This window comes from Anneissia japonica, unplaced genomic scaffold (genome assembly GCF_011630105.1).
Source record: "Anneissia japonica isolate Jap-2015-1 unplaced genomic scaffold, ASM1163010v1 scaffold142_len1259957_cov175, whole genome shotgun sequence".
NCBI lineage: Eukaryota > Metazoa > Echinodermata > Crinoidea > Comatulida > Comatulidae > Anneissia > Anneissia japonica.
This window is the reverse complement of record NW_022684560.1, coordinates 310,434-323,610: the sequence shown is the minus strand read 5'-3', so window position 1 is coordinate 323,610 and position 13,177 is coordinate 310,434. Positions and strand designations below refer to the sequence as shown.

The window sequence follows — 13,177 nt, the reverse complement described above, 5'->3', positions numbered from 1 at the left end:
ACTGTAAATAGTGAAAAGCTTTACACTATAGCCAAAACAAATTACAAAACAGTTTCCATGACGGGCCATATACCTCTTATAAGTTGTAATAAAAATGAACAAAAAACGGCAGATGGAAACAATTTTGTATGACCTTCTCAAAAGGATATATATGGGCCTGTTTCTACTGATGAAAAAGAATCGTTCTTTGTAGCGGTAAAAACAGGGTCAATAAAAAAGCATTTTTCTTTTTAGGCTGCTGAAGAGCAGTTCTTAGGCACGGAAACAATGCCTTTGACAACATGCATGATTTGATTCTACTGTACTTTGTTATCTACTGTATTCAGTAAAATCTGATACAGTATAAAAAAAAATGATTAAAAATTACATCATCACAAAAACATAGTGATAATATTAAGTTAGAATAACTTGGACTATACGATCCTAGTTACGTTTTGCTTCTGTTATGGAGAAAATAAAATAGTTGTATTTATTTCCTCCAGTGGATGAATACTGACAAACTGATAAATTATAAGTAATTACAAAAATTATTAACAAAAAGTGGCATCTATACATTTAAAATATTTTTACTATTTTATGCTGACAATAGGTTTATAGTACAGTATTGCAATGTTTATAAATACACTACTTCTACAATTAATCAATCAAAACATTTATATAGCGCAAACCCATAATAATATTTCTTTTGACATTGTGCTATCTATCTCATTCATAAAAAGCTGTATGTAAACAACTCATGACGTTATCACATCCCACATTATGGAAGTTATTGTTGACCTTGATAATGGAATTTTACCAGGTTCATCATAGTCATCATCACATGTTCTTTACACAGTCCAGCCACTGAACATTCAAATGACACAATGCAATACATTATAATTATAGCCTAAATAAATATAGGGCTACTACAGTAAAGTATAGTAAAATATGACCTGCTGAAAAAACTACATCCATAATGTTACTGAGCCAAATAAAATTAATTGCTAGGTTTTTTGGAGCCTTGTGAAAAAATTTACTATACTATTGAAAAAAAAAACAATCATTTTTTTTTACAATCTGTAAATTAAATACAGTATAATGATGATCTGCAGAATTTCTGCCAAAGCCTAGGAAGAGGTGGTAACATAAATGACAGAAAACATAACAAAGATTCCATTTATTTCTTCTACAAAAAACAAATTTTTATTATCTCGCCTGTTTACCACTAGTATAGGATTCATGATCATGATTGTATATTTTTTTGCCATTTTTGTATTGTATACCATAACTGAATAAATGTCATTTGAATTTGAAATTGGATAGTAAAACCAAGTAGTAGTACCTTAAAAAAAATAACTTCAAATCCTGGGTGTGAAATTAATTTTATTTAGGCTACATAGAAGAATGGAATTAGTATTATTATTATTATTAGTTTATTAAAATGAGTGTCAACATTTCCATCAATGTAGTTGATGGGAATATCTAATATCAAAGTGTATGCTACACCACTGTTCTTGTAGGAAGGAATGTATTGTATTATTATTACTGTGTACACCGACCATTCACATTGACATTCTATAAGCAAACGTTTTGATTGGAAGAATAATCTAGAATGGTCTCGGCCATTATTGTTTAGGTGTGAGCAGTTTACTACTGTTTGTAATAAACGTCATTAAAACCGCATGTGCACTTCAGTCATAAAGAAGTTGTGTTGCTGTACAGTTACACCTGTCTGAAGCTATGAGGAAAATCATCCATACAGAATTTGTTTAAAAGCAGTTTTTGAGCAAAATGCAAGGTAAGAAAAATTTGTGAGTTTGCGGTAAAAAAATATTACAAATTCAGTGGAAATGCAATTTGATTTTCAACTACTAGGTTTTATGCTCACCAGCTTGACTGGAAGTTTGTTTGGGTCCTTGGCAAAAATGTTTAAGAACCGCAGATCCAGCTCAATTTCCTCACCACCATAATTAATTTTTTGCTAAATATTATCAAAATATGTACATTTTCAATCTCTTAAATGTTTTGGTGGAAAGCAAAGGTCTAATTGTTGCTATTTATTTATTGTTTATTAACAGGTGCACTTTTGATATTTGTGGGATTCGCCTTCCTAGGTCAAGTCTATTCAACAAAAAATATTATTCACAATAGTCAAGTAAATGGAACTCAAGGAAAAGTTTCAACTATAAGTACACATATTCCACATTTTAAATTTCCTGCTGAAAATTGCAGATGCCAGTGGCTTATAAATAATAAAACAATTGAGAACAACTACGGTCGTTTCAAATATTCCGAAGACAGAAATACAGGAACATCCACCATTAAGATTAATTCTACTCAACGCAATGATACAGGACACTACAAGTATGTGTGTTGTGATAGGATTGAATCGCAAGAAACATTTTTATATGTCATTGAATTTCCCTCCAAAGAATATCCAATAATAGAATTTAAAGTAAACAATGGACTGCTTGTGGTAAACTTTATCACAGAGAAACTTTCACCAATCCCAAACTTAACGCTAAATGGAGAGAGACATGTTTTATACAAAAACGCCACTCACTTTTGGATTAATAAGACAGTTCTAATTACATCTAACATTACAAACGTGACATATGTTGGTGTATTGTACTTAAAGGGTTATTACAGACGAATCAAAGCTATAAATGGATCAAGAATAGCCGAGTATTGGAACAAAACTGAAGACGACACGCCTCCAGATGAAGGAGACACGCCCTCTAATGAAAAATACAATTCTGCTTCCTCAACAGTAGGCCTACAAATAGCTGGAGTAACAGTTGGAGTGATCCTTATCATTGTATGCTTGTGTATTTCAATCTATTTTTTAAGAAAATCTCGAAACACAAAAGCCAATAAGTCAGTCACCTATACAGCATTTTCAGGACACTTAAGTATCAATGGTATACCTGTACCAGAGAGAGCAGGTGCAGTTTGAAGCCACCAACTTGCATTATCAATTTATGCCTACACAAATGATTGGCTCCACAATAAATAATTGCTTTTGCTTGTGTTTATTAAAGAATTATGTTTATTAATGAATGACAGATAGTTTAGAATCTTTTTACATTTGTTTTGTATTGTTTTTAAAAAAATTATAAATGAACCAAATGATATTTAGACAATCTGAAGGTACATGTTTGAATAATTATTCTGAGCATGGAGGTATGTTCTGAGCCATGCACACTTGTTGCACTTGGCCAGACAGCCATATGGAAGCTTGCCTACCATCGTGGCAATGTTTGGCGATTTTTAGCACTGTACAGCATAAACATAGGCATTTACCACTGAGACAATGTAAAAATACTAAATTATGGGAATTGACACTGTATAATGTAATGTACTTATGATGTAATTTAAAATGTGTTTATAGTAATTATGTAACAAAATAATAATACTACTATGCTGTACTGTTTTCTATACTGTATATTTATACTGAATTATAAATGTTTGTTGTTTTATGGTATACTAAGAGTAATCTTAAGAGGCTATAAAAAAACACATTGTTTTTGTATATAAACTACTTAACCTACTTCAATTTCATTCAGTAGTATTTATAAATATAATTTATAATGTGTTTATAATAATTAAGTAATTAAATAATAATACACTACTATGCTGTACTGTATTTTATACAGTATGTATTTATACTGAATTATGTTTGTTGTTTTTATGGTATACTAAAACAGATAAGTGTAACTTTCTTTGCTGTAAAAAACACATGGTATAAAAAATACTAACCTACTGTACTTTATTTTCATTCAGTATGTTAGAGTCAGACCCCAGAGGAAAACAATTTTTTGATATGTTGTAGAACTAATTTTTTTAAGACAAAAAAAAAGTTAGACGAAAAACTGGGGAACGGTGAATGAGATGCATTTTGAATAAATGTACTTTGTTCCTATTTAGAAAAAGAATAAAACACTATTATTTATCTTTGTACCATGATTAACTAATTTTATATGTAAATGTGTGCATGCATTCTATGTATATAAGTATACACACCTATTTGTTTTTATATAGTTAATTTATGTTTTTTTTTGTATTGTATGTGGTCAGGGTGAGACAAGAATATACACTTCTAATATTGATCCCACTGATGGACACTATTATTTATTTTTTTGCAGTTCTGTTTTTTATGTATCATTTTTGTATCATTATGTTGACTATTTTGAATAAATGTAGTTTTGAACTAGAATTTGAACTTCTTTTTTTTTGTCTTTTGTGGGTGCATCCCACCTTTATTTCAACCATCGCAGAATAATTTTTTTGCACAATTTGTTGTCAAAGAATTATATCACATAATTATAATATATATCTACACATACAAACATACATATTATACACATATTAAATGTATGCAAGTACTCAAACTCTCTTTTATGTAAAGATATAGGTAATCTATGTACATTTCAACTGTTAAATATATAAATATACTTCAAATAGATATTAAACAAAAATATGATAAGGTAAATGAAGGAATCAGTGTTGGGTAGAGACTATAAACCCAGAGGAGGCATAGAAGCCTCCCTTTTCACCAAGACATGTTATTTTGAAATGATAATTGTAGAATAATGAAACAGATTGAAACAGAGTTAGAACAATAGCACGTAGTGATAATAAAATGGAAAACCGTAAGGTTAGGGTCCACACACGTTGCAAGTCCAAGGCTACGGTCACACTAGAGTTTCAAGCCTGGCTTAACTCACCGCGGGTGAGATTTTCGTAATGTGATCGCATCTGCACCGACTCGCGCCCGGCGTGACCTCGATCTCAATCTACCTATCTCGATCCCGGCTCTAGACAATTTGTTTATCTTGGCTCTGTGTGTATGCGAGGCACATTGTACCCACATTTTTCTCAAAATAATTAACATCCAAAGATAATAGAATATTTTTATTTCATTTCTTTAATAACCACCACTTTTGTTCAATTAAAATAAACCAAGTGGTCACTAAAATCATTTAAACATTATACAAACACACCTTTGTCAAGGGTACAGTGCTTAAATGCCAATGGTATATTTTAACTTACGAAGATCGATCTTTGACCATTTTTTTTTTGCTTTATCATTATTTAATAAAAATTCAAATTTTATCAAGTTCTTCAACTCGGAAACAAACATTATCCATGGACAGCTTCTTCCGAGTCCAAGTCTAGGCTTGATTTTACTTTTTTAAATACAAAACGTGAATATTGATATTACCTCATTGGTTATTTAATTGTACATACCAAGTACAATTTTACTCCACAGTACGAAATTAGGTGGAGTAGAAAAACATGTTTCTAACAAATAATAAAATTTTATCCAATATATTTCTATATTCTTGCATTTAAATAACATGTGTTCTTTATTTTCAGGTAATTTGCAGTAATCGCGTAAATTTGTAATTCCATATTTTTAATCGTTTTTAGTTGGAAGTATCATGTGAATAAATTTAAAATTAAAATGTGCAATCTTTTTCAAGGGCATCATGGAAGTCATCTTCATGAAACCCAATCTATGGCACTCATCTGTGAATTATTTTCCCATTTGCTTTGCTTGCACTTTTGGTAGTTTAAATTTGGCTTCTATAAATGTTAAATAGGAGATTTCTTTAAAATAGTATTATAAATAGTTTTATATTAATTTGGTTTATGCATTGTGCAAATAGGTTTATGTATTATGTTTCCAATTTCGTGGTATTGCATCAATTAAAGCTACATATTCAATTAACACGTTGTGGTTTTTTGGAAGTTGTGGAATTATTCCTTTTATATGCTTAAAGCTTGTACCAACCATGATATCATTAATAATTTTTAAATTTGAGTCTATCCATGATTTTCAGAATAGAGGTTTCTTATTTAATTTAATGAATTTGTTATCCCACAGCCTCTGTTTTTTAATCTCACAGATGCAGTGTGGTTCAGAAGAATTGTACATTATTAAATTTTATGTAAGAATTTAGCATATTTTGATAAAATTTAGGCATTTTAACAAACGTATTATGATCTTCATAACGAACTTCAGTCATACATAAGTTATAAGCCAGAGGATTTAGAAAGAAAGATGGAATAAATTTCCACTTGCCTGGGTCAGGGTTTAGTAATCGTTTAACCCAGCTTAATTTGAGGGATTCAACCATTCAGTTGAAATCAATCAACTTAAGACCACCCTTAGTAATATCTTGTATGATTGTATTTAATTTAATTTTTTCCTTTCTTTCTTTACATAAAAAGTTATATAAAATGTTGTAACCTCAGAAATAATGGATTGTGGTATATCTATGACACTTGCGTTATATATAAGCTTTACATAAATCATTGTTTCTTATATTTGTTGACATTACCTCAACAACTAAAATAAATAATAATGCAGAGAGAGGACATCCTTAGTGTATGCCACCGTTCATTAAAAAATATCCATTCATTGTTTATTATGAAACTCTCTGTATGGTATACATTATTTCAACCCAATGTAAAAATTGGTTCCCAAAACCAAAACTTTTCAGACATATAAACATGAAATTTCTGTCTACTGAGTCAAACGCCTTTTCAAATTCTATAAAAGGCTCCTTCTTAATATTATATTATATTTTTTTCTTTATTATTTTTTTATTTATCAGTGTAGTCAAGTAGGTCTTCCATTAATCAAATACTTTCTCCAGAAAATCTACCCTTTATATAACCCTTCTGATTATGATTAATGATAGTACCTATTACTTTAGGTAAATATGTGGGCTAAAATCTTGTAATCAATGTTGAGAAGTACCGGTCTCCAATTTTCAATTTTTTCTCTTTCCCCTTCTTGTATAACAAAGTAATAATGCCTCTACGTTGGGATGTGGAAAATTGTTATTAACGAAGCTGTAGTTGAGTGCATCACATAGGAGGCAATTTAAATTCTCCCAGAATATACGATAAAATTCAACTGAAAGTCCATCTATACCTGGACTTCTATTTAAACTCATCTTTAGTACAGCCATCTCGCATTCTTCCGCTGTTACTAAACCTTCACATTTATTTATGTCTTCAAATTAATTTTTTAGAATAAAACAAAATTTGATGTATCAAATACCAAGGTATAAAAGGGGTTCACATAGTTCATAAGATCTACAATAAATACTGTAAAGTAGTTTATAAAGCTATCCCAATGTTTCCTGTGTCTGACTATAGTTGGACCATTTCTTTCTCATTAAACAATTAATTTTATTCAGGGCCTTTGACTCTAGCAAGTGATGCTCATAAGCACACCACCACCTAGGGTCAAAGTTCCTCACAGAATTTTCCACTTGCTTGAAATTTATGACATACGGTATGATGAAAAATTGACTGTACATCACCACCACATGATCTCAGTGTATACTACTATATATAATGTCTCAATAAAGTATGAATGGAAAACAAGTAGTAGGGTCATGTTCACTAAAAAGTAATATTCCACATAAAAAAATGTTCATCTTTCAATTTATTGTATTTGGTAGTGTAATGAAGTTCAACACTTCATTATACATTACTCAAAATAATGTTTCCTATTATTAATTTAATACTTTTTTTTGATACTTTATTTTTGGAATAGTAATGTTACTGGTTCTACTGTAGGTCTGCTTGGTCAGTAGGGAAAATTGTGGTGGTAACCAATCTGGTTCTCTGCATTCATTTACATACCTTCACACTATACCAAATAAAGTCTGAGTTATACTGTACTAAAGATTGGTGTGTGAGCACTTTGATTTGAGTTTTAAATCGCATGTATTTTCCGGATTGATCAAGTCAACGCACTTGATATCCTAAATATATAAATCCACTAATTTTAATTAAAAAGAAGTGATACATCTTCACAGTAAAGTCCTTTTATCTTTTTGTTGGGGCTTATATTAAAGTGCATTTGTTAAACCATGTGATCTAGTGTTAGCCAAACTACAAGCTTGTATTTTGTGCTCGTTCCAATTGTACATTAAAAATTCCACAAATAAAAAAAATAAATAAGCCAGCTGTACTATTTGACTTTTTCTAAATTAGGATCCCTGAAAACACATCACTCAACATCTTCAAGCTTTCTAAAAATGCACCATTGTGTGAAATTCTATGACTCCTTTCACTGAAACTTGACACAAGTACTTCATATCAAGAGTCAACTTCATGTGCCTTTACAGTCCGCATGCGCGTCATTACAAGAAAATGAATGTTTTTCTGACCCTCCTCATCTATCTTCTTCAAATCTTTGTGAAATTCTATGATTTATCATAAATCCCTCACCAACAAGCATATTTCCTTCTGACACCATGTTATTCTGGACATGCTTAGATACAATGATGGGATGGAACAGTTTTCCAATAACAATTCAACTTTATTAACGTTACTCAAAACTACCTTCTGTAACTGCAGCGTGTCCTGTGCATGAAGACCCACGACAGAGGGTGGAAGACTGAACTACAACACTAGGCACAAGTTACTTCATATCAAGGGTCAACTTCAAGTGCCATTACGGTTCTTGCGTGCGTCATGACATGCGTGAAATCACTTTTTGACTTTTCAAGCACGTTTTAGGCCATTTTGAACATTTAAAAATTTTCCAAAATTTCTGTGCAGTGCGCGAATTTTCACGCGAATAGCATGTACTGAAGCTAGAAATTACATTCCTTACATATTTTGGGTTCCTGACACTGTATACACAAACTTCCTTTCTTTTTCAGTCATTTTTATGGCCGAAATAATGCTACACTTGCACATCAAACAGACAAATTTGTGTACACGCTGTATTAACAAATGTCCATTTTCATTTAATTATAACAGCCCCCTTCATGGTCAATTATTCTAAAATTATCGAAATCACTATTGGATCCTGTGTATAATTCATCGGTGAAAAATTTAAATCTAGTTATTATTATTATTATTAATTATCTATCATGCCATCTCAACAAAAGAGACTTTGGATACAAGAGGATTCATTACCATTCTTGTTAACAAAGGCAACAAGTACTTTCTTTGTGATGGTCATAATAGCATAGTAAACAAGGAAAAGTACTGTACCAGGAAGTATATATTATTAAAAAAATATAGCTCCCAGGTATAGGGACATCCAATTTCAAGTACCATTGATTTCCAAGGTTACAACCCATATTAGAATTTGAGCGAGTAGCTCAATGTGTTGGAAATTTGCCTTTTGATTGACCATTCCTATTATTAAAAAAAAAAAAGAATCAACAAAAATTAGTCGATCCCCATAATTAGCCTTAATTAGTATTCAATAAGTATGTATGCTTACACCAAAGGCATTTAAATACAATTTTCACTATAATACTTTAGCTGATATGCATGGAAAATGCTACCGGCTAAAACATCAATCATCACCATTGATACTGTTAGTCTATTGACATTGAAAAAATATGACCATATTTATTCTTTAATGAGGATATTCACAAAGATTAAGAACAATACTTTATCAAATACATCGATATACTGTTGTACATATTGTATTTCATCATTATGAGTATTGCATCATCGATATTGCATCATCTAATAGTCCTTCTTTAGGACAATTTCATAAATTGAGATATACATGTCAGACACTTTAAAAATCTATTTTCAATTTTTGTTTTAACATCTACTCAGTGAAAGCAAACTGAATTTAAAAGCATTTGTATTGGATGAATGAAGTCTCTAAACCAGTTTCATGCAGAGCTATGTTACCGCAATATTGCGGGAAACTTCCCGGCATTGCCTTCTTCATAAATAGGTCATTGGGCAACCGCAGCCACAATATTGGGGTTACGCAGTGTTCCATCTCAGACCTATTAATATTATCACAATATTGCTGTCACAGTGCATTCCACTGTGTGTCTGAAACGAAAGCAGATCACATTCATGCCGCACTCGTGTGCTTCATTCATAGAGCAGTTGTGTTGGCGTAACAGTTAGACATGTCTGGAGCTATGAAGCCAATTCAAATCATCTAAGCATATATTTGTTCGCAGTTTTTTTAGCAAAATGCAAGTTAAGATATTTTACCATAAAAATACTAGACTCAGTGGAGATTTGATTTTTTAATCTACTAGGTTTTATGCAAACAAACCTTGCATTATTTTACTGCACATCCCCTGAACTTAAATACCATCTTTTGTTTGATGATTTAGAAATCCATATGGATATCAAATTTAAACAACAAATTGTATAAGCCCTATTAATTATACTATTGCGAGAAAAGTTTTCGATAATCATTGTAAATTACTTTTAACGATGGCATGGAAAGAACGAAATGAAATATACAGCCCACGAAATTAGGAAAAAATTAGGTCAGCAAAAATTTGCCGACCTTAAATTCTCCGAGGTCGGCAGCCTCGGAAAATTTTTACTACCTAGACCTATATAGTATAAACTACAACTTTTTCCGAACGCTTGACCTTACATCGTCATCTACAGATTGTGATTTTGTTAATTTCTCTATTAAATCAATATATTGCTGGTGAAAGAATGGTCGTACTTGTATTAATTTAATAGTGTAGTATAAAACATATGTTTTACATAAGAAAATCGCCGAATAAATTTCGTTTTAGCGCTTGTTTTATCGTTATCTTTGGCATGGGAAATATCACTTTTCGTAAAAGCTACGATCGTATCATCACAGGCTGCTTCAAAACTGCCCATGCATGTCCATGCGCATGCCCAGAATGATCTATCAGGGATTTTCCACACATGTACAGTACTTGTCTCAGTAGTGAAGTCACAATGCGATCGTGATTGCGTTTAAACAGACGGTAGGATTAGGCCTACAATATGTTGAATTTTGTTGTATTTAATAATAAACAATATTTTAAATATGATAATAATACTGTAAAATGAAGACAAATAATAAATTTAGATAAGCATTACGATCTATGCGGCCCACATGGCTTCAATTGGACGATGTTGTAGGCCTTGGCTGACTAGCGTCATTCCTACCTAGGCCTAGCCTACGAAACGACTAGGCATGCATGCCTATTATAAATAGTTATTGTACAAACAAATCTGTTTTATGAACCACCAACTTCCTTGGTTTGATGATGTACATGATGTTTAGTGTCTGCTATAGCCCTTTTTTTTAGTGAAAGTTTTTGACTTTCCAAGCAGTTTTTGAAGCAAAGAAATCTAATAATTCTAATAATAATAATAATAATACTTTTCTATTGCAAGACTATATATGTCTGGTTATTATTTGATGGTTGCCATCCCAAAACCAGCATACAGTACTGTCGTTAAATGGTTCCGATGGATGGGTAATTTGGAAAATGACACTGTATTATGTATATATGATATTTTATACACGTAGTGTATTTATGTAAATTCATTTTGCACCAAGGTATAATAATGTATTTTTACTGTATTTATATGTTTGTATGTTTACATAACTGAAATGATGAGTACAATTTTGAGAGGTTGCAAAAAACATATTAAGTCCTATCAGATGCATGGTCATGAAAATGTGTTTACCAAAACATAATATGAAAGATCTATCATGATGTTAAGTCTTTATTGTGGTCAGGGGTTTATTTAAGAATTTGAGTAGCAGGAGAAATTTGAAAGTAACAGGAGAGTAAATTGAAATAGGCCGGGGTATAAGGGGGCCGCCTAGGCCCCATCGCAGTCCAGGGGCAGAGTCCTGGTCGGGGGTCAAGGGGGCGGAAGCGCCATTGCGCTCCAGGGTTTTAGAGTTTTTTAAGCCCATTTGATGGCATTTCTCTACATCATTTTTTTTAAAACAGTTTTTCAGAATCAATTACTGAGCTCTAAAGAAGTTGATATTTTTACATATTCTTCATACATAGGCCTACCTAGCCTAAATAGATACTGTAAACCAGAAACTTTCGCGAATTGATAATTTCGGCCGTTTTTGCGACATTAAATTTTCGCGAATCTCAAAAAGCCTAAATTTAATTCATGAGAGGAATATCATACAATAGCTGAAAATATCGTATCGTGAGTTTAGGCCTACAGATTAGATAGGCCTACAGCCACTGTGTAGGCTACAGTATCTAGGCCTAGGCAGGCAAACTAAGGCGCCATAAGCCTGCCAGGACTTAGCTGGCTATCCCAGGCAGATAAGAAAGAGACAAGTTTACACACATACAGTACTCACTCATATGATATTCCATAATTTTGTATGGTATTCAAGCATCCTACAAAATGAACAATGTTTATCAATGTTTTATTAACAAACTATTTTCCTGTAGGACTAATATCGATTGAAACACATTGATTGATGATGATTGAACATCGTGGTATGTCATATGGTACGGAAAATTAGTTTCCCATTTGAACTTCTTAGTATACACTGCACATTGGTTGCACATGTGCAATCACATGCAGTGATGATCAGAACTTCCTTGATTAGTATACTTACTGAGTAGGTTAGAATAGGCCTAGAATTTACGAATTTTTCGAGCTCAACATCGGAATTTATGGTCAGAATATTGATTCAATAATTGAAATACATTCTTTTTTAAGTTTATACACATTTAATAAAATCCACCAAAAAAATTGAAAATACAATTTTTATAATGATGAAGTTGTTTACTTTTCACAAACATGTTGAAATTTGTGGGGATTCACCATTTAGGCCTATGCCCTAGATCTGCATTGAAGAAAACATCTAAAGGAGAGCAAAAAATAGTTCTAAAATTTACGCAGATATCGAAAAGGAATGGATACCACATTGGAAAAAAAAATGTCTCATGTGATGTAAATTGAGACGATTTTGGCTTGCTCTGCCGTTTTAATCATTGTACTATCTATGACTCTGAAATTGTGAGTGTAAACAGCATTCAATATAGTTGGTTCGGCTTGCTACCTCCGCCACCGAATGTAAACGAATTTGGGCCAGTGTTGGTTTTTTTTTTTTTTATTATTTATCATTTCCGAAATATCTATGTCATCACAAAGAGGGCTAGTAAAATAAAAATGAAAATAAAAGGTTCATAGTCATACACAAATTAATTTTAAAACGACGATCTGTTTTTTTCTTCTCCGCAGTAAAAAAAAACCCGGAAGCCCAATGTACAGTAAAAGAGTTTGGGCGATGTATATCGTCATCTCCTGAGCATGTGGTGGAGGAGAAATTTCTATTATCTTATTGGCTAACATGTGATTTGGAGGCGTGGCTTCTTTGATGGACTCACCCAGACGCGACTGCCGAACTTTGAACTTTAACTTTGTTTACGCCGCG

At 32.0% G+C, this 13,177-nt stretch overlaps 2 protein-coding genes across 2 annotated transcripts in view; one reads left to right on the top strand and one right to left on the bottom strand.

Moving 5' to 3' along the window:
- The first annotated feature begins 1,646 nt into the window (after nucleotides 1-1,646).
- On the top strand, nucleotides 1,647-4,195 carry LOC117106435. Its single transcript, XM_033247813.1, has 2 exons — nucleotides 1,647-1,777; nucleotides 2,058-4,195. The coding sequence occupies exons 1-2, from the start codon at nucleotides 1,771-1,773 to the stop codon at nucleotides 2,933-2,935; spliced, it is 885 nt and encodes a 294-aa protein (XP_033103704.1). The 5' UTR covers nucleotides 1,647-1,770; the 3' UTR covers nucleotides 2,936-4,195.
- A 4,798-nt stretch (nucleotides 4,196-8,993) lies between these two features.
- LOC117106429 (probable ubiquitin carboxyl-terminal hydrolase FAF-X) overlaps nucleotides 8,994-13,177 on the bottom strand; it is a 56,199-nt gene continuing 52,015 nt past the window's right edge. Inside the window, exon 22 of the mRNA XM_033247802.1 lies at nucleotides 8,994-9,156. Within this exon, the coding sequence (XP_033103693.1) occupies nucleotides 9,120-9,156 (37 nt within the window). The 3' untranslated portion in view covers nucleotides 8,994-9,119. The remainder of the gene's footprint in view (nucleotides 9,157-13,177) is intronic.